Source organism: Globicephala melas, chromosome 14, assembly GCF_963455315.2.
Source record: "Globicephala melas chromosome 14, mGloMel1.2, whole genome shotgun sequence".
NCBI classification, from domain to species: Eukaryota; Metazoa; Chordata; class Mammalia; order Artiodactyla; family Delphinidae; genus Globicephala; species Globicephala melas.
In genome coordinates this window covers 79,771,344-79,791,180 of record NC_083327.1, presented here as the reverse complement: position 1 = coordinate 79,791,180, position 19,837 = coordinate 79,771,344, and the positions used below count along the sequence as shown (strand labels likewise).

At 45.2% G+C, this 19,837-nt stretch overlaps 1 protein-coding gene across 3 annotated transcripts in view; it reads right to left on the bottom strand.

The window, feature by feature from the left end:
* Positions 1-19,837, bottom strand: part of TULP4 (TUB like protein 4) — a 224,608-nt gene that overhangs the window by 60,760 nt on the left and 144,011 nt on the right. For all 3 annotated transcript variants that reach the window (XM_030853049.2, XM_060283534.1, XM_060283535.1), the window contains 2 exons: positions 14,230-14,358; positions 5,930-6,091 (listed from right to left, as the gene is read on the bottom strand). In XM_030853049.2, coding sequence (XP_030708909.1) covers positions 5,930-6,091; positions 14,230-14,358 — 291 coding nt within the window. The remainder of the gene's footprint in view (positions 1-5,929; positions 6,092-14,229; positions 14,359-19,837) is intronic.

The following is a 19,837-nucleotide window of genomic DNA, read 5'->3' as shown; positions in this document are numbered from 1 at the left end:
GAAAATATCACAGAACTAAGACAAGTCATTGGAGGCGAAGGACAAGTTGGAAAATGACCACCATGTCCCAGCCAAACAGGTGAGAGAGACAAAGCACAGCATCTTGAAACATACAACACCCTGAAGACACGTTCCACCAAAATGAGGGGACAAACCACAAAAATAAAGGTGCTCGTCCCAGAAACAGGAGGAGATGAGGGAACGGGTGCTCAGGATGCCAGGTGTGCTGCAGGCCAAGAGCAACCGGTTCAGGCCGGAGCAGGCGGCTGAGGGCCCAGGGAGGGGCAGCGCCAGGAAACAAGTGAGTCGGATGTACCACTTGGGGTGGTGGAACATTTCGGAGGAGATTTTCAATTTTTTGGAGAGCAGAGGGATTAATTTGTGATTGGTACACAGAAAACTAAGGAAATAAATAAAGCAACTTGACTAATTCTGGAAAAAGCAAATGACTGCATGAGGAAGGCAATGCTATCCTGGTTCTTCTGTGTACGAGTTGGGCCTTCAGCGAGAAGACAGAGCACACTGGGAGGATGGGAGGTGGGGGGCGGGCAGCCGTGGAAGGGGGCCTTCTGAGACAGCCAGTCCTCATCTCCCACGTGCAAAGTCGGCAGAGAAGACCTGAGTCCAAAGAAAGATCCAGATCTGGCACATAAGCCCGTAACTCAGAAATGCGGAGGGAAACACAAGCAAAGTGCTGGCCACAGGGAGCAGGGATCTGGGAGCGGGAGGGCGGCGCAGGGAGCTGAAAGGTGCTTGTGTTTTGTGGTTTTTAAAAAACATTCATTATAAACCCAGTAGTACTATCTGACTTTTAAAAACTACAGCTCTTTAATAAAAATTAGTAAAAATAAATAGGAAAGGAAGTTAGAGAGGAAGCAGACTGTGCAGAGAGGGAGCAGATTCCCATCCCAACAACACAGCTAAAACTAACGGAAGTGGGGCTGCCCCGGGCTCTGCTGGGTGCTCTCCGCCCCCTCCTCCCCGGGCCGTAGGCCACCCCCAGCCCCAGGAAGGCAGATGCACAACTTCCTGAGGAATGCACACCGTGTGCAAGCCACTGCGGTGGCCAAGGGGAACCTTCGAGTAACTTCAAAGAGCTGAAGAGCCACTCACTCCCTCACTGGACATGAACCAAGAAAAAGGCAGCCCAGTTGGCAGAAGCAGCCACCAGACACGACAGAAGGAACCAGCCAAGGGACGAAGCTGCAGGAGAGGAGCGGTGGGAAGAACCTGGGAGTCCCCAGATCAACCAGCCCTACTCCAGAATTCTAGGTACGTGGAGCCTTACCTACCTTCACGGACGTCAGTCTGAGCACAGTCATCTGCCACTTTTAAATACAAATAAATCAATTCCTGGCCCTGAAGTATTTAGGAAGTGGACTCAGTAGGGTTTAGTGACTATGTAGAGGGTGCAGCTAAGGAAGAGGGAAAGTCAAGCACAGCTCCCAGTCGGGGGCGTAAGTGATCAGCAATTAGAGGAGCAGGGCGGGGACGAGGATGGACCAGAGAGTGCGGACCACACGGGATTCCAGCGGGGTCTGCGGGCAGCCGGGGCTCAGTGTGAAGGACCAGAGGGAGACGTGAGCATAGCACAGAGCTGGGGAGCCTGAGATGCACACGTGGCAGTGGAAGAAATCGCCCCGAGGACAGGCAAAAAGGGGGAAGGCCAAGGGGGGAAGCCCAGAAAGCGTGGAAGGAGCTCGGGAGCCCGAGGTGGCAGCGCCAGCACAGGGCAGCTGGGGAAGGTTTCCAGGAGCAGGCGAAGGGCGGCACTGGGAAAGGGAAGACGAGGCTGGGACAGGGGCTGGATGTGGCCAGCAGCGACCAGAGAGCACGAAGCCTGGACGTGTGGCCTGGGGCCGAAGGGGCTGAGCAGTGGGGCAGCAGCCAAGGGAAGCCGCGGGCTGCTTGGAGGGAAGCCTTCACCCGAGGCAGGAGCCCAGGGAGAAGATGCTCCAAGACTGGGGGCCCGGGGGCCCGGGGGCAGGCAACCTGAGTAGAAAGTGTGGGGAAGCGGCAAGAAAGGCCAGCAGGCCGGGACTGGGTTTAGTGGGAAGGACCACTGGCTCGGGGAGGGAGGCTGCAAACGCCGGGATGGAATGAGCCTGTTTGATCAGGGGCTGCACTGACTGTGTGCAAGCAGGAGTCGCTAACGTGCCTCACGTGCACATGGCTTTGACGCCCGAGATCCCTTACAACGAATCCAAACACGGCTGGCGCACCCAGACCATACACGTGCCTCTCGTGGGAGCTGTGACAGAGAAGCGGCAACTGGGACAAGAATGAGACAAGGCCAGCAGCCTGAGACGTCCTCTGCAGAACCCCTGGTCCCCACCACAGAGGGATGTTTCTGGGAGCCGCCTTCTTGGAGTTCTCCCAGGAAGGGCGGAAAGGAAAGGAGGGAGAGTTTTCTTCTTGTGCTCAGAACTTCAACCACAAAAACCTTCTTCATCTAACCTAAATCCGTCAGATGTAAGTTTGAGGCTTTTTCCTCTGTCCTGCTCTTGCGGACACGGATCCACCAGCTGCTCACCCTCCTCCTGGGACAGCAGTGCTAACTCCTAGACACGTGCTGGCTCACGTGCCAGCATCTCTACCTTTTTTTTTTTACATCTTTATTGGAGTATAATTGCTTTACAATGGTGTGTTACTTTCTGCTTTATAACAAAGTGAATCAGTTATACATATACATATGTTCCCATATCTCTTCCCTCTTGTGTCTCCCTCCCTCCCACCCTCCCTATCCCACCCCTCTAGCTGGTCACAAAGCACCGAGCTGATCTCCCTGTGCTATGCGGCTGCTTCCCACTAGCTACCTACCTTACGTTTGGTAGTGTATATATGTCCATGCCTCTCTCTCGCTTTGTCACAGCTTACCCTTCCCCCTCCCCATATCCTCAAGTCCATTCTCTAGTAGGTCTGTGTCTTTATTCCTGTCTTACCCCTAGGTTCTTCATGACATTTTTTTCTTAAATTCCATATGTATGTGTTAGCATACGGTATTTGTTTTCTCTTTCTGACTTACCTCACTCTGTATGACAGACTCTAGGTCTATCCACCTCATTACAAATAGCTCCATTTCGTTTCTTTTTATGGCTGAGTAATATTCCATTGTACGTATGTGCCACATCTTTATCCATTCATCCGATGATGGACACTTAACGGAAACACGTCTCAAGTTCTCCACAGCCAGCTGAAAGGCTCTGACAGTGAACTGATACTCAGCTAAGACTCAAAGCGAGCTGGATGCATATTTGTAAATGTTCATGTCTGAAGAGGCACAGTGTTCACCCACACCCCCCAGAAAAAATGAGGAAAATATATGACAAACAGGAAAATGGCTAGATTTCAAACTCACTGCTTGTAAAACTGTACTGCTTACATTTTGAAGAGTTAACAGGAAGCAGCCTCAGATCCCATTACAATCAGAACTGTCTCAAGATGTGAGGAGGCGCCCTGGAGGCTGTTTTACTCTACATCAAGGGCAGAAGGTTCTCAAGGAGAAGAAAAGAGATGTAGCCGGCTTCCTGCAGCCCACACCTGAGACTGTCCCAATGTCAGAGCTCAGGGCATTAACTACAAACATTATACTGTCTTCACACTCTTTTCTCATCAATAATTTTCAAACTAAGCAAAAGATACGAAAGAATGACAGAGACGGAGGGAGGAATGTCTCAGTTCAAACACGACCCACAGAGCGTCCCACACACCTCTTCCCTGTGTAAAATTCCTCCAAGGTCTTCAATCCTTTTTATAAAGGCAATGGAGCTCTTTCCTCAAATGAAATCCCACCTGCTGGCCCTCAGTACAGAACCATAAAAACAGCCATCCAGACAGAGGTGTGGGCCAGGAGCCCAACCATCTGCAAAGCTGCTTTGGGGTCCTGCCGACAGGCCTAGGGAACCCAGTCGAAGCTGCAGCCCACCCCGCTTCCATCCCCCGCTCGACACCATGCTGTCTGCCACCTGGGCGACCATGCTGGACGCAGCACAAGGCGCTTGTGGGCCTGCCTCCTCCAGTGGCCCAAGGCCCTCAAAGGCAGGTGCTGCATCTCACACACTGTGTCCCCAGCCTCTCTGGGTCCCATGCCTGTCACACTCCAGGTGTGCAGTCTGCTGGGGACACTGTCCAGCACAGCTCAGAGGGGACGGTGACATGAGCCTCACGGTTCCGTCACTCCAGGTGAGGGAAGAATGTGAAGCTGAGACTTCCTCTGACATATTCTTAACTGCTTTCGCATCTGTTCCCTCATCCGATCATTATAAAAGCCCTGGGAATTAGGCAGGAAATAATTCACACCCCTTGTCACAGAGGAGGAAACTGAAGCAGGGAGAGGTGAAGTATGTGTGCAAGGTCACTCACTGGGCCGCGGCACGCATCTCTGAGCAGACTGCAGGGGCAGTAAAATCCTACAAAAATAAAATGCTGTAATAAATAAGTCCGAGTGCCTCACACAGAAACACACACGTGCTACTGGGCACGAAGACGCCTTTGGGGGGTGGGGAGGGGAGCAGCGCAAGAGCTGAGACTACTACCTCTCTGTAATTCTCATAACACTAATTTTGAGAAGAGAAAAAAATACTGAGCATTTTTACTTGAAAATAAAATGGAAACATGAAATATACAGTGATAAGAAGTCACAAGAAGCAATTCATTAAAAAAAAGAAAAAGAAAAAAGGTTCCCCCAAAAGTTATGGTTTCATATTACACTGTTTGATTTCACCACAATTAAACTGAAATCTCAAGGGTAAAATGTTCTGGCATTTTAGGGATTCTCCTGTACTTGGAAAACACAAATTGTACATTTACAAAGGTTTTAACTAGTCAACCCTTATATTAAAAAATGAATTATCAATATATAATTTTATTAGGTTATTATACATCATTTCATCATGAACGTAAAATAGGCACCTTAAAGAAAAACTTGAAATTAGGTTTTAAAAATGACCCAGAGGCTCACCATAAAATAACCACCTACATGCGGCGTTTTGATTAATTTCCTTCCAGTTAGTTTGACAATGTGGGTAGTTTCCTTCAGTTGTTTTATGATGTGGTAATCACACCACATACACCATTTCGTATCCTGGTTTTTCTCCTTAACATTATATCATAAGAGCTCTTTCAGATTATTACGTCATCTTTATAACCACGATCTCTAATTTATTGGACTACTATATGATTCTTTAAGTGGTTATACCACAGTTTACTTAACCAGTCTTCTATTTTCGTACTAGTAGGCTGTTGCCAAATTTTTACTATCATAAATAATGCTTTAACGACCACAACTTTTATTTTCTTCCCATTTTGTCTCTTTTAGATAAATTCCTAAAGCATATCACCAGGTCAAAGCAGATGATAATTTTTTAGACTTGCTTAAAAATTGTATCAAATCTTTGCCACCCCAAAGATCGAATGCATATTATTACCAGCAATGAATGAAAATACTTATTTGATTAAACCGTTACGAATGATAAATAAAATCACGGGTATCATTTTCTTTGTTAATAAGTGAAAATATACCCTCTCACTATGCTATTTCCCATTTTTTCCCTGCAAGTACATACTTTCCCACCATGATTACTGACTGGTTGAACTTCTTTTGTGAACGAATTATGTCCATTATCCATTTATCAATCGGCTATTTATGCAGATTTTAAAGTAAATTTGTATGAGTATTTTCTATAATTAAACTGTTAACTCAGTATTCACAGTATCGGTGGGGAATGTTATTTCCCCAATCTATTAACACATGAAATTTTGGTGTTAATTTTTACCTGGACAAGCTCAGTGTTCTTTCCCTTTGTCATTCTTTACCAGCCTTTGAGACAGCTCTCCTCCCCGCCTTCCCCCACCCCGTATTAGTACTTAACGCTTTTCCCCCTCAGCTCACGTCGTTTTAACATGACACATCATGTTCAAGAGGCGTTACCTGTTGGTCATCGGGCGTCCATATGCCACATGTGATTTGACTTTCCAAGTTGATCTCAGATGACCAGTGTCTTTGTCCACTGACAGAACCAACCAGGACAAACCCATCTCGATACGAAATAAGCGCTTGAGTCCCATCGTGGCTCCACGTGAAATCACTCACCTTTGGGACACACAGATAAAAGGAGTCAATTTGTAATCTGAAAGGGAAAGCACTTTTATCAAAGACTAGACGTAGTCATTACCTTAGCCTTTGGCTAAGATCGAGATGGCCTTAAAGAGACAATACAATATGTTGTTGCATGTATTTTAACAATAACACATAAAACACATTATTTGAAAAGCATATGCCAGCGTGGAGGTGCTAAGTGTGTCACACATGGTAATTCATTAAGCCCATGGTAATACCTCCCACAACGGAGAGAAGTAACTTCTCCTTGGTCTCACAGGGCTGGCGAGGGGCAGAGCGAGAGGCAGAGAATGATCAAGGGTTGTGCGGCTCCAGCATCCTTGCTTTTAGACACTGTTCTACGGCCTGCCCCTTATAGTACCAGATTCTCCATCAGTGTCTCGTGGTCACTTATCAAGATAGTAAAGCTCTCAGTTTCTGATTATATACGTTTCTCAGTCTTGCTAACAACATTCCCGCAATCAAAATGAGAAATAATCTCTAACCGGAACACATTACTTATACGTGGGTGTTCAGTTCTATCAAATGCATTTATTCAAAGGACCACATGTTTTTCCTCTTTTAATCTATTACTGCAGCAAATTACTTCCATGGATTTCCCAGTTTTATGCCATCCTTACATACCTAGAAGAAGCCCAACTTCGAGGTCAAGTATTGTCCTTTACACATACAGTTGAAGTTGATCACGTGTTTGGGATTTCCACATCTGTATTCACGAGTGAGGCAAACTTGTGATTTCATTTTTTATAACGTCTTTGTTTGAATTTATCAGGGTTAATGCTGACCTCTCAGAATGAGTTAGAGGGTAGTCCCTTTTCTTCCATGGCCAGGAAGAATTTGTATAAACTGGGCCGACCTGTTGCTTCAAAGTTTGGTGGAACATGCCTGTGAAGCCATCTGGCTTTGCACTTTTTTATGGGATGATTTTTAATCATTGCTTCACTTTATTTAATAGTGTTAGCAGCAGGCAAGCTTCTCTTTTTATTTCTTCTTGAGTCAGTTCTATTAAAATAATTTTTTAGGAATTTGTCCAGTTCATGTAAGTTCTCAAAACTGTTGGCACGTAGTTGTTAATAGTACTTATTATCCTTTTAAATATCACCTTTAGTGAGCTATAATTTATGTGCAATAAATAAAGTTCCCCTTGGCAGTCAATTCCCTGCCCTCACCCTGGGTCTGAGGCAACCAGTGACCTAACTTCTGTAACTAGCTGCTTATTCTAGGAATTTCGCATGAATAGAACCACACAGTATGTTCACTTTTCTTTATGATTGCTTCTACTCAGTATAATAATTTTGAGAGTATTCTGATTTCTTGTGTGCATCAGTAGTTCATTCCTTTTTATAGATGAGTAATATTCCATGGCATAAATATACCACAATTTATTCATCTCCCCAAAGGGCTGGGCGTTTGGGTTGTTTCCAGTATTTGCTTATTACAAAATTGCTATGAGTATTCACATGCAAGACTTTCTGTAGGCACATGGTTTCATTTTTCTTGAGTAAATACCTAGGAATGGAATTAACTGCTGGGTCATACGGTAAGTGTATGTTTAAATGCATAAGAAATTACCAAGCTTTTCCAAAGTGGCTAAACCATTTCACATTCCCATCAGCAATATATGTGAGTAGGTCCACACCTCACCAGCACTCGGTGTTGCCAGTCTTTTTTATTTTAGCTATTCTAGTAGGTGTGTAGTGGTAGGACACTGTGCTTTTAATTTGCATTTCCCCAATGACTAATATGCTGAGCATCATTTCATGTGCTTATTGATCATATGCACATCCTCTTTTGGAACCTTTCTATTCACATCCCTTGCCATATATATCTATTTGTATATCCATTCACGTTCACCTATTCATTATATACGTAAATACACACACACATACACATATGTATACAGATATATAGAAGTTTTCGACCTTCTTATTGTGTTGTAAAAATTCTAGATACTATCCTTTATCTGAATATGTGCTGCAAATAATTTCTCCCATTCTGTAACTTGCCTTTTCATTTTCTTAAGGATATCTTTCAAAAAGTAAGTTTTAAATTTTGATGAAGTCCAATATCAAGTTCTTTCTCTTACGTTTCATGCTTTTTGTATCCAATCCAAGAAATCTTTACCTAACCCAAGGTGGCAAACGCAAACTTTCCAGAAGAAGTGTACAGCTTTTACATTAATGTCTATGATTCATTTAATTTTTGCACAGGGTGTATGGTAAGAATCAAGGTTCTACTTTTTAAATGCAGATGTTCAGTTGCTTCTGCACCATTTGTCAAAAAGACTATTCCTTGGATGTCAAATAGACTTATCGTGGCGATCATTTCCCAGTAGATACAAATTCTGTTGTACACCTGAAACCAGTATGTTATATGTCAATTATACCTCAATAAAAAAAAAAGATGGTTCTTCCCCCACTGAATTACCTAGGCATCTTTTATTTACCTTTGACTACCTTGTAATCTCTACCTTATCTACAGTTATGCTCAACTTTTCATTCATAAAATTATTTTAGGTTTCATCTTTCTTCTCTTACTCAAGGCTTGCCAGCAGTTTGTCTACTTCATTAATTTTTTTCCAAAGAACAAATTTTTGAATTTGTTGATCTCCTCTATTGTATGATTTTTTCGCTATGCATTAATTTCTACTTTTATTTAAATTATATTTTCTTTCTCCTTTTACTGGGTTTACTCTGTTCATTTGATCAGAGTTTTATTCCTTTCTAATATACATAAATTAAGGATATATATTCTCTTTTTTAAAAAAATTAGTTTATTTATTTATTTATTTAACTTCGGCTGTGTGGGGTCTTTGTTGCTGCGCGCAGGCTTTCTCTAGTTGCGGCGAGCAGGGGCTACTCTTCGTTGCGGTGCACGAGCTTCTCATTGTGGTGGCTTCTCTTGTTGCAGAGCACGGGCTCTAGGCGTGTGGGCTTCAGTAGTTGTGGCGTGTGGACTCAGTAGTTGTGGCTCGCGGGCTCTAGAGCTCAGGCTCAGCAGTTGTGGTGCACGGGCTTAGTTGCTCTGCGGCATGTGTGATCTTCCCGGAGCAGGGTTCTAACCCTTGTCCCCTGCACTGGCAGGCGGATTCTTAACCACTGCGCCACTAGGGAAGACCCTAGGATATCTATTTTCTTATATCACCACTTTAATCCTACCTCACAAGTTTTGATATGTGGACAGTCCGTTACCATTCAGATCTAAGCTTTTATAAATGGCCGTGAACTAGTTAACAATGCGTTTAAAAATGACCAAGTGTCCAGGTATTTGGTCAGCAATTTCCTTTCTTTTCTTTTTTTCTGGCCACGCTGCATGGCTTCTGGGATCTTAGTACCCTGACCAGGGACTGAACCTGGGCCCCGGCAGTGAAAGGGCCGAGTCCTAACCACTGGACCGCCAGGGAATTCCCACCAATTTCTTAAATTTATGTTTTTGTTATTAACTTCTAACCCATTCAGAAATCATGGTCCATAATCATGAGAGCTACCGATGGAAACCTGTTTAGGTTTTATGAATGCCCTGAAACAGGCTGGCAAACTATGGCCAGTGGGCCAAATCTATTTGCCACCTATTTTTGTACAGTCCACAAACTATGGTTTTAAATGGTTAGGAAAAAATTTCGAGAGGAATGATACTTTGTTGTATGTGAAATTATATAAAATTCAAATTTTAGCATCCATAAATAAACTTTTTAACTTTATCAACAAAACGTTTTCTGGTTTTCTTTTCTTTCTTGTTAGTACTTACGTAATATCCTCAATTCTGACTCCTCGTCCACAAAGCCTAAAATATGTACTAACTTGCCCCTTCACAGAAAAAGTCTGCGAAACCTCAGAACATGATTAATTTTTGTAAACATTCTGTGTGTGTCTGAGAAAAATGTATGTTCTCTACTCGGTGGATTCAGTAACTACAAGTGTCCATTAGGTCAAGCTTGTTAACTGTGTTGCTCAGATCTTCTATATCTTTGCTGATTTTTTTTGTTGTTGAAACTTCTCAGTATATCAATGAATTTATCAGTTTTTACTCTCAGTTCTGTCAATTTCCTTCACATATCTTGACGCTACTATTAATAAGTGCACACATATTTAAAATATCATCTTGGGAAACTGCAGCTTTTATCATTATGTGGTAGCACTCTATAAACGAAACATTACTTTCTATCTTTAAGTCTATTTCATCCGAAAGTAACAGTTGCTACTCCAGCTTTCCTTTTTCCTGGATATTTGCTCAATACATCTTTTCCACCTTTTTACTTTAAACTTGTATATGTCCTTAAGTTTTAGGTGTGGCTCCTAATAGCATATAGCTATGTTTTTAAAAACGTAATCTGTCAAGCATCATCTTGATCCGTGAAGTCAGTCCATTTACATTTATTCTAATTATTGTTATACTTGGTCCTGTTTCTATCGCCTTAATTTACTTTTTCAGTTTGTATTACCTTTTAAGTATTTTCTAACTTAAAAAAATGGATTATCTATCATTTTCACTGTTGCTTATACTTGGAAATGTTCACCTTCATTGAAATTTGTAACAGTTACTGGACTTTTCACACTTCAGGTAGTAATAAAACAAATGAACAAACACCAAAAGGACATGAACTTCTTGCTGTTTTCCCAGCAGGGGTTATAGGTTATCAGTGGTCAGCACGTCCCCCTCATGACAATGGCATGGGGGTGTGAGACAGCTCCTCGACAGCTGGTCTGAAGGTACTGGAAAAAGCTGTTTGTTTTTCAACTCAGAATCTTGGTTTCTCTGACCTTATGTTTCAACCAGTTACGTTATCTAGTTTTTCTTAACTGAAAAGTTTTTTTTTTTTTACAGACAACACATTAATTCTGCAATAAACTGTAAAAGTCATTTCATTTTGCAAAGATAATGTTACTTATTTACATGGGTTTTAACTCATTTATCTTTGTGCTAAAGGAAAAACATCTCACTAGAGTAAGAAAACGTATAGCCAGTGACAAGATGCTTCTCCAAGGCACCACCCATCTTACAGTCACAAAAAATGCTAACAGAAGATGTTTACATGATCTAATTGCATTTATTAAATTAGGTTGGCATAGAGTGATAAGACTATACCAAAATTGGAAAAACAAAACCAGGGGAACTGAGTCCCTAGTGTGTTAAGGAAATAAGCAGAAAGCCCTCTGCTGTGGCCTAGTCGATGCGGGGGGCCGTGGCACTCCTGGCCCACGTTCAGGGCTCTCTCGACATGACTGACCAAAGCTGAGGAGCAGCCTGGACGGCCCGCCGCCCAAGACAGCCTTTCCTCTGACGGTCCGAGGCCTGGGCCTGGCACAGCCGGCCTGTGACCAATGCTGTGAAATAATGCAGGCACTGTTCCAGACTCATTTTGGAAATAAAGGACTCATAATCATTTCCTGAAAAAAAGAGTGTCAAAGCTTCACTTGGCTTCTGCCAAATGTCTGATTACTTCACGACAATGAAAGGCCTGCTATATAACAAAGATCACCTGTCACCTCTTCTAAAGAGTATCACTTCAAGGACGCTCCTCCTCCAGGCACAGAACTGTCCCTCCTGCCCCCAGACACCGCTCCCGGCGCGGACCCTCCACTCCCTCCGCCAGTGAGCCATCCTCACCGGTGCACGATGCTTCTCACACAGGACGCGACTCCAACACAATTAAAAGCGGCCAAATCTCCCCCAAGTGCAAGTGCTTAACGATAACAATTGCTCAATGGATTCTGAGGTCTGTAGGATCAGAGTGGCAAACAGCAAAGCTATATGAAGATCTGGATCAGATCACTAGATACAGTGATTACTCTGGTCGAACCTGAAAGGAACAGGCTTTTGGGAGATTCTAGGTGCTTCCAGATGTTCTATGGTCCATGTAAGCTCATTCACTTCCAGGTCTGAATTCATCCGTTCTTGTTTCTAACACGCTTTTTTTTTCCGCCAAACTCTCAATGAAAAGAAAGGCTGAGGGTATATGGCGGTGGCCGAGGCCACACGGCTCTGACGTGGAGATGACAGATGTCTCCCTCCTCAGAGAAGCTGCCGTCAGCAGGAGACAGTGTGGCAGCACCACCAGGCTGGGGGGGCCGGACTCGCCAATGGCAGTGAAGCCTGAGCTCTCTGGATGTACTATGAGTATATACACCTCTGCTAAAGAGAAAACAGTTTATTGTCTGGGAACAAGACAGAGTTTCGGACTCAAACCTGGGTTCAAATTCTGGCTTTACAAACCATGAACTAACTTCCCTGGGTGAGTTACTCAACCTCCCTGAGCTGGGTTTTTTCTTCCATTAACTGAGAGTAACAACATCTTCCCAACAGGGTTCCTGTGGAGGTGAGGGATGACACCTGGAAAAGGCCAGCACTGAGTGCCGTTCTGTAGGAGTAACACTCTGTAAGACCTCTTGCCGGCCAAGGTCTGAAGACATGTCTCACGTGACCACTGGGCCTTTCTAGGGAAAGGCTTCACTCTGGTGGATGGGAGAACAGCGGCACTTCAAAGACCCTCGTGGGCAAGTGCAGAAGAGTTGCTGCCTCAAGGCCTGAAGCTGGTCTTTGGTGATGACGCTACGGCGACGACCTAAGGGCAGGTGCGCCCCGTGGTCTGCGGCTATGGGTGCTGGCACCTCGTGAGTGCTTCAGGCACCGTCGCAACTTGTGGGGACGACCATCATGTGCAGACAGTGGCACAGCGTTCTCCACATTTAACCTGTTTTTTGGGGGGGGGCTGTGCCACGCAACTTGCAGGATCTCAGCTCCCTGACCAGGGGCTGAACCCGAGCCATGGTAGCAAAAGCCTGGAATCCTAACCACTGGGCTACCAGGGAACTCCCTTCCACATGGAATCTTCTGTAATCCTCCCAAGTGATCCGTGGAGGCAGGCACCATTAAACTCCCTGTGTACAGAGGAGGAAACTGAGGCACAGAAGTAAAGTATCTCCTACTGAAGCGTGACGGACCGAGACGCTGACTCCAGAGCTCATGCTCTTGACCACAGTGTCCACCTTCTAGGTGACGTGAACTTCTTACGGGCATGGAGGTTTCCACATCTGTGGCTCAATTTCAAGGTTAGTTAGTAGTCACAGCGTAGGCACCACCTCTTCCTTTTTCCACTCACGGCGGAATACAGGAAACTGGTAAGGCCTTACCAGAGTCAGTCAAAATTATGACACCGACCCTACCAAATAAATAAACTCACACAAAGAAGTATGCTCTGTTTGCACCCAGAGGTAGCTCTGCCTCCTGTGATGACATCTTACAAAGCTCCTCAGCCTGGCAGTAACTGCCAGTAAGAGCTTCATTCCCTGCAATTTTATGTCACCTCACCCATCTGCATCTTTCGAAGTTGGAGAGCTCGTAGCTTATTTAAGCAACAGATGGGAAGAGAGAGGGTGAGAATTCATTTCCTTAGGAATGTATAGAAAGGCAGTCACAGGGGAACCACCCCGGAGCCAAACAGACTAAGAAACCCCTTGTCAATGAAGGTTCCCCCAGCACTCGGGCCTGTCAAATCCTTGGCACGGGACCCGTGTCCTTAAACACACGAGACAGGAGCTCCACGCAGCCGTCCTCGCGGGGAGGGAGAGCCAGGGCCATACCATCAGCCACGAGAACCCACGAAGTGGTTTTTAAAATAGCACAGCTCGGCAGGGCGTCCCTGGAGCAACTGTTTTCCTCAGAGCAGCGACAAATTGGTACCAGAAAGGGAGAGCTGAGTGACGACAACAGGTGGCCCCGCTAATTGAAACCTGACCGAAGGGACTGTGAAAAACTCGGCTTGGGGATTGGCTGTGAGAACAGTCATGTGGAGCTCCCCGTGAGAGAACTAGGAGGATGACAACACGGGAAAATACCTTCCACGGGGCAGCAAAGAAGCGCTACGCCAGGAGCGCTTCGCTAAATCGGAATTTAACAGGTAATCACAACCCTGAGTGGTGAAAAACGACTTCACAGGTTTAATTAAAGCTTAAGGCCTGGAGCGTTCTCACAACAGCCGCAGAGTGGAAGAGAAGGAAGGACGATCCTTCTCTCGCTCTAGTGATGTACTCAACGGGCAGCACGAGAAGCAGGATGCTGTTTTCATTCATCTGCCCTCCGCCCTTCCCTGGAGGAGCGTCCTGCCCGCTCACCTGGGCCCCTCGGTCGTTGACCAGCTCCACAGACCACCGCCCTTCGTACTGGATCCACACGAATATCCCGCCGTCTGCGTCGCACGTGGCCAGCTTCTGGTACGGCTCGTTCCACCTCACCAACACGACCTAGGAAACGACCAAAAAGACACTTACTGCAGGGAAGGAGCCCGTGGGCTGCAATCACGTCTACGACGTTATCAGACCCAGAACTAACTAGAACGCACCGACAAAGGCAAGGACTCGGGGAGGATGGGGGGTGGGGAGTCCAGCAGAGAGGACACACAGCAGCGCCTCAGGGGACCAGGCCCACGTGACGTGGCCTCCTGACAAACAGCAGGCACCTGAGCAAACCACGAACCACAGCGCCGCAGCGCCCGTCGCCGTGACCGCAGAGCCGGCCCAGAGCCCACCCGTACTCGGCCCTGCCTCCACAGTGCCAGGCTCGCTCGCCTGAGGGCCCTGGGCGGTGGGGGAACGATTTCCTCGAAACCTACTGTGTGCACCTGAGTCAGGGCACTATTTGCTTGGTACAGATGGAAGAAAGGGTGCGGCCTATGTAATCTCATTTTCTCCCAAAGTGAAATTTTCTGTACCTTTGCCAGGCTACATTATTTCCAAGTAGTTCAGCATCTAAGCATGCCAATTTGGAAAAAATACACAGTTGAAATATCTAAGCTGTTCAGGATTTATCACAGAGGAAATACGAAGAAACTATAAGCTTCAAAATGGATGAGTATGAGAACTTAATTTTTAAATTTGAAAAATCCTGAACGTGGACAATCATTTTCATCTTTCTCAACTATCACTCGTTCATGTAAAAGGTGGCCGCAGGTAGGTGGTCTGTGGGATCAGCCCTCACAGAGCCCAGTAAAACCCGTAAGGGCACAGGGCTATGAAGTGGTCCCAGGAGGCACAAAACCAGAGCCGGGCTCCCCACGGGGAATGCTTCTGGAGGTCACCTGGCCCGCCCGCGCTGGTGACCGTGATCGTTTCCTTCGTTCAGCTCGTACTCATCAGATCCATGCTGCGCGCTGCCGCGTGACCAACACGGAGGTAAAGAAGACAGGGCCTGCCCTCGGCAAGCGCAAAGTCCAGCTGGAAGCCAGAACAGCCATGGGTACGTGGACACATACGGATGTATGTCGGTCAAATGAGGACTGTTACTAACCAGCAAGAGCACCCCTGCTGCTCACAAGATGCGAATCCCGTCTCCTCCCAGGACTCTGTGCCTGATAAGCTAACAACCCTCGTGAATACGTGGCACCGGTGCATAGGGTCCCCAAGTTCCACTTATGTTCTGAACCACTGACTGCGAGCGGCTGAGAGCAAGGACTGACCATCACAGGCCTCCAAAAGCACAGCTTCCTCCTCACGTCCATCTGCATCCAAACCACAGACCGACACAGAAGCCCTGCCCCTTCTCAAAGTGGTACCATGGGCACCAGGGAGCCAGGAGAGGCCCCCCAGCCTTGATCCACCACACTTGGTGGTATCAGCATTTGTTGCAAGATGCATACTAAAATCCTCAAATTGTCCAAGAGGAAATTACTACCCACTTAAAATGTAAGGATACTGTAGCTCTTTTTTAAAACTGTGCATCAAGAGCTGAAAGGCTGCAATCTTTTGAGACCTGGCACTTGTCGGCCAAATCTAAGCTAGTCAATGGCCCGTCTGCAAAACGGATGCAAGTTCCGTGGATGCGGACACTGCCAGCTGCCGGCAGCCCCATCTAGCTTTTGTCCCTCCACTGCGACTGCCTGTCCCTCTCTGGTCACTGCTCTGCAGGTGCCGCGCTCACACCACCTGCTATAACCACAGGTTTACGTGCACCCTCCTCCCCCTGAGCTGGGCCACCGGAGGAAAAGGGCAGAGGCATGCTCACCTCTGAACACTGACACACAGGAATGCTGAGCATATCATGCCAAACAGCCACACGTAAGTTACGATTCTCATTCAGTTACGCTTTGAAAACTACTTCAAGTAGGTTACTTTCGACTCCCAAAGGCATTTTAACAAGAGCCAATACTGACAGACTGCCTATTACAAACCATTAGGCTGTGAGGATAGCAAGTTAGGAAATCTCTGTCCCTGCGGAGTTCAGTTCACTAACCAGACATAATACCCTGCTCTGTATGCAAGTACAGAGCTGTGAACATACACAGGAGGGGCCTCAAAACAGGCGGACGGGAGGGCAACAAATCCAGATTCATGTTTTTAAAGTCTAGCTTTAAAAATTCTGTATTTAAATTACTGATCTAATTTTTAAAAATAGTAAAACCAACACAATTAAAGTCTTTAAACGCACCGCACTGAATGTATCATAAAATTTAGAATTTCCAAGTAGCCAATAAAAACCAACTTCATAAACTTTCGGACCCAACAACAATCGGCCTGAGCAGTGCCGCCCACAATGTGCTGCAATATGGTCCCTCAAGACAGCTGCATCACCTAAGCCCACAATCACTAATGCACTTCAGGATGGCTACAAGAGGGCGGAATACGACCAATAAGAACACTTATTTCCTAAGTTAAATACAGTGAATATTCATCTACTATGACCTTCCTTATAATATTTGATGACAAGGCATCACATTTCAGAGAACAGAGGTTAGTCACATTTTCTATACTTTTGCCTTTTTCCTTTAACAACCATCGCCACACATGATTGCATATTTAGTTATTATCAGTAACAAAACCTCTCTTCTTCATGAAGACAGCCTGCAAGTCGCAGCATGACACAAACACAAAAGAGCAGAGGCAAAAAAATGTTTTAAAGTTATTTCTAATGTTAAAAATGTCTTGGTCTTATGACAACACAGTAGTAGTTGTTGGAGAAACAAAGAGTTCACAGACTCAATGTCATCTTTTCGTAATTCCTGATCAGTTGAGATGCAGCAGTAAACAGAAGTGCAGTCCCCATACACACACTTCTTTGCTGTGAGTATAACCGGTATAACTGAATATAGGTGGGTTGCTCCCCTAAATTAGAGGCAGAAATCTTTCCAGTGATCCTTGGTTTAAAAATAAAGTTAAACTGCGATGTTGTTTCCCTGGATTAGTTTTCTCATTTCCGCTCTCGTCTGCGATTCGGAGCTGCCCGTCTTATCTCCCGGCCGCTTATTTCCTGTTCTGCGAATCCCTCCAGTCTGCTTGGCAATGTCAGGACATACCAGAGTGTTGAGGAATTACCAAGCAGGGGCCAGCTGGGTTCTCAGTTGCCCAGATGACGTGGCAGGGTGCTAGGCAGCTGCCCAGGCATTCTAAGGCAGAGCTTCCTTCCCTTTTAAAGGAAAACAGGGCTCCTGTTTGCTTTGGGCACAAAAGAACTTCAGCATTTAACATGTTAGCTGGAGTATGTGTTCCTCTACAGACAGAGGCTAAGCCAAGTTCTGACCCAGGTCTTTGATTAGTCCCCCAAAATGCTAGCCTGTCGCCCTCTCCAATGTAAGGTTTCTATCATTTTACAGCTATTCTTATCAATCAATACTTATTGAGTAAAATTAACGGCAGAGAAATCTACACTAAAAATACAGTGCAGGTCTGCTTAAGGCCTATTTGGGCTGTACTCTAATGCCCTCAATAAGTCACTTCACCTCCTACTTCTAGAACTATTTTTAGGCAGAACAAAACTCTAGTGCCAGTTAATCCAAGGCACCAGTTCATCCAAGGACGTTCATCGTTTGAGGCAGGAGCCCTTCAAATGCTGCTGGCAGATATCATTTCTACTTTACAGATATACACAGGAAACCACCGCAGTGAACAACCAGTATCACCAATGTTCAGAAGTATTTCCCTTAACCCTAAAAGAATGTAATTTGGACATACGTTAACTACAAATAGCTCAAGTTATAAATCCCTGTAAGTGATTATTACCACTCAGTTCTTATTCTGTAATTTATTAAGCGAAACAGCACTAACTTCACTTGTACAAGAAAAACAAAATGAGTGCCAACTGAATTTTAGATACATTTAGCTGTTTTTTAACAAAGAACCAAAAGCATCCTGAAACAGAGGCTGGAAGAAATTCAATGTGGACAACGGCTTCATGCCCACCAGCGTGACGGTCCCGTGAGGTCCAGAGCTCAGCCCCGGCCGCACCGCTCACCAGCTGCATGGCCTCGGGCACCCTGGTGACCCGCTTGGGTCCCTTTTCCTCATCTGCAACGGGGGTAACAGCAGCAATCCTTCTAGAGCTATTGTGAAAACTGCGATGAGAAAGGACCTTAGGGCAGCAGCAGGCACACAGCAACGTGCCCCTGCCCAGTTCTGGTGCATGCATTCACGCCCCGCACACCGTCTCTGGGTCTTGCCAGCCTGACAGTTTCTTTGCATCTGTACTCCTGAGGCCCGGCATGACGGCAGGCACACAGCAGCACTCCACAAATCTTTCTAAATTAAAATATTCCTGAAGGATGATTAACCGTATTTCTTTAGAATTTTATACTGTTCTCTTTCAACACTAAGATGTTAAAACTAGTCCAAGTGAGATTTGGGGCGGGGCGGGGGGCATCAACAGTTGTACTGAGACAAAACTGACATACCATACAACCCATTTAAAAAGTAAAACTCAATGGTTTTTGTATCATTTATAGAGCTGTGCAATCATCACAGTAAATTCTAGAACACCTTCATCAGCCTCCAGTACTCCCTTCAGCCCGAGACAATCACTGATCTTTCGTCTGTTCATATTTGCCTATTTTGGACACTGCATATAAATGCAATCATACAATGTGTGGCCTTTGGTGCCTGGCTTCTTTCACTCAGCATAATGTTTTCAAGGTTTATCCATGTTGGAGCATGTGCCCGTATTTACTTCCTTTATGTGGTCAAATAATATTCCACTGTATGGATATACCATTTTGTTTATCCATTCAGTTGATAATTATCTGGGTTGTTTCCACCTTTTGGCTATTATGAATAATACTGCTATGAACATTTGTGTATCAGTTTTTATTTTCTTGGGTATATGCCTAGGAGTGGAGTTGCTGAGTCAAACGATAATTCTACATTTAACTTCTTGAGGAACTGCCAGACTGTCTTCCAAAGTGGCTGCTCCAATTTACATTCCCAGCAACAATGTATGAGGTTCCAGTTTCTTCACATTCTCTCCAACACTTGCTACTATGTCTTTTTGATTATAGCCATCCTAGTGGGTATGAAGTGGTTTTGATTTGCATTTCCCTGATGGCTAATGGTTTTGAGCATCTTTGCAAGTGCTTACTGGGCATCTGTTTACCTTTTTTGAAGAAATGTCTATTCAGATCCTGTGCCCCTTTTTAATTGGGTTGTCTTTTTTATTAGTGAGTTGCAAGAGTTTCTCTTCCTAAGCCTTTTGAAACACTCTGTTTGAGGGAAATTTTTGCTTTTATTTCCACATAATCTATTTCTCTCATTTACATGTTCACAGATCCAGTCTTCATTCAATTCAATATGCTGATAAGAACTCCATGAAGGAAATGGTTCAGGGACAATAAGGGAATTCAGAAAACACGGATCTATGGTTTTCTAAGCCCTAGGCCAGGGACCAGGGTGCTGCTACGTGGTTCTAAACCTGAATCTGAATTTGTCTGGAGGTGACTTCCGCAGTCCTGGCTCCCCAAGACGC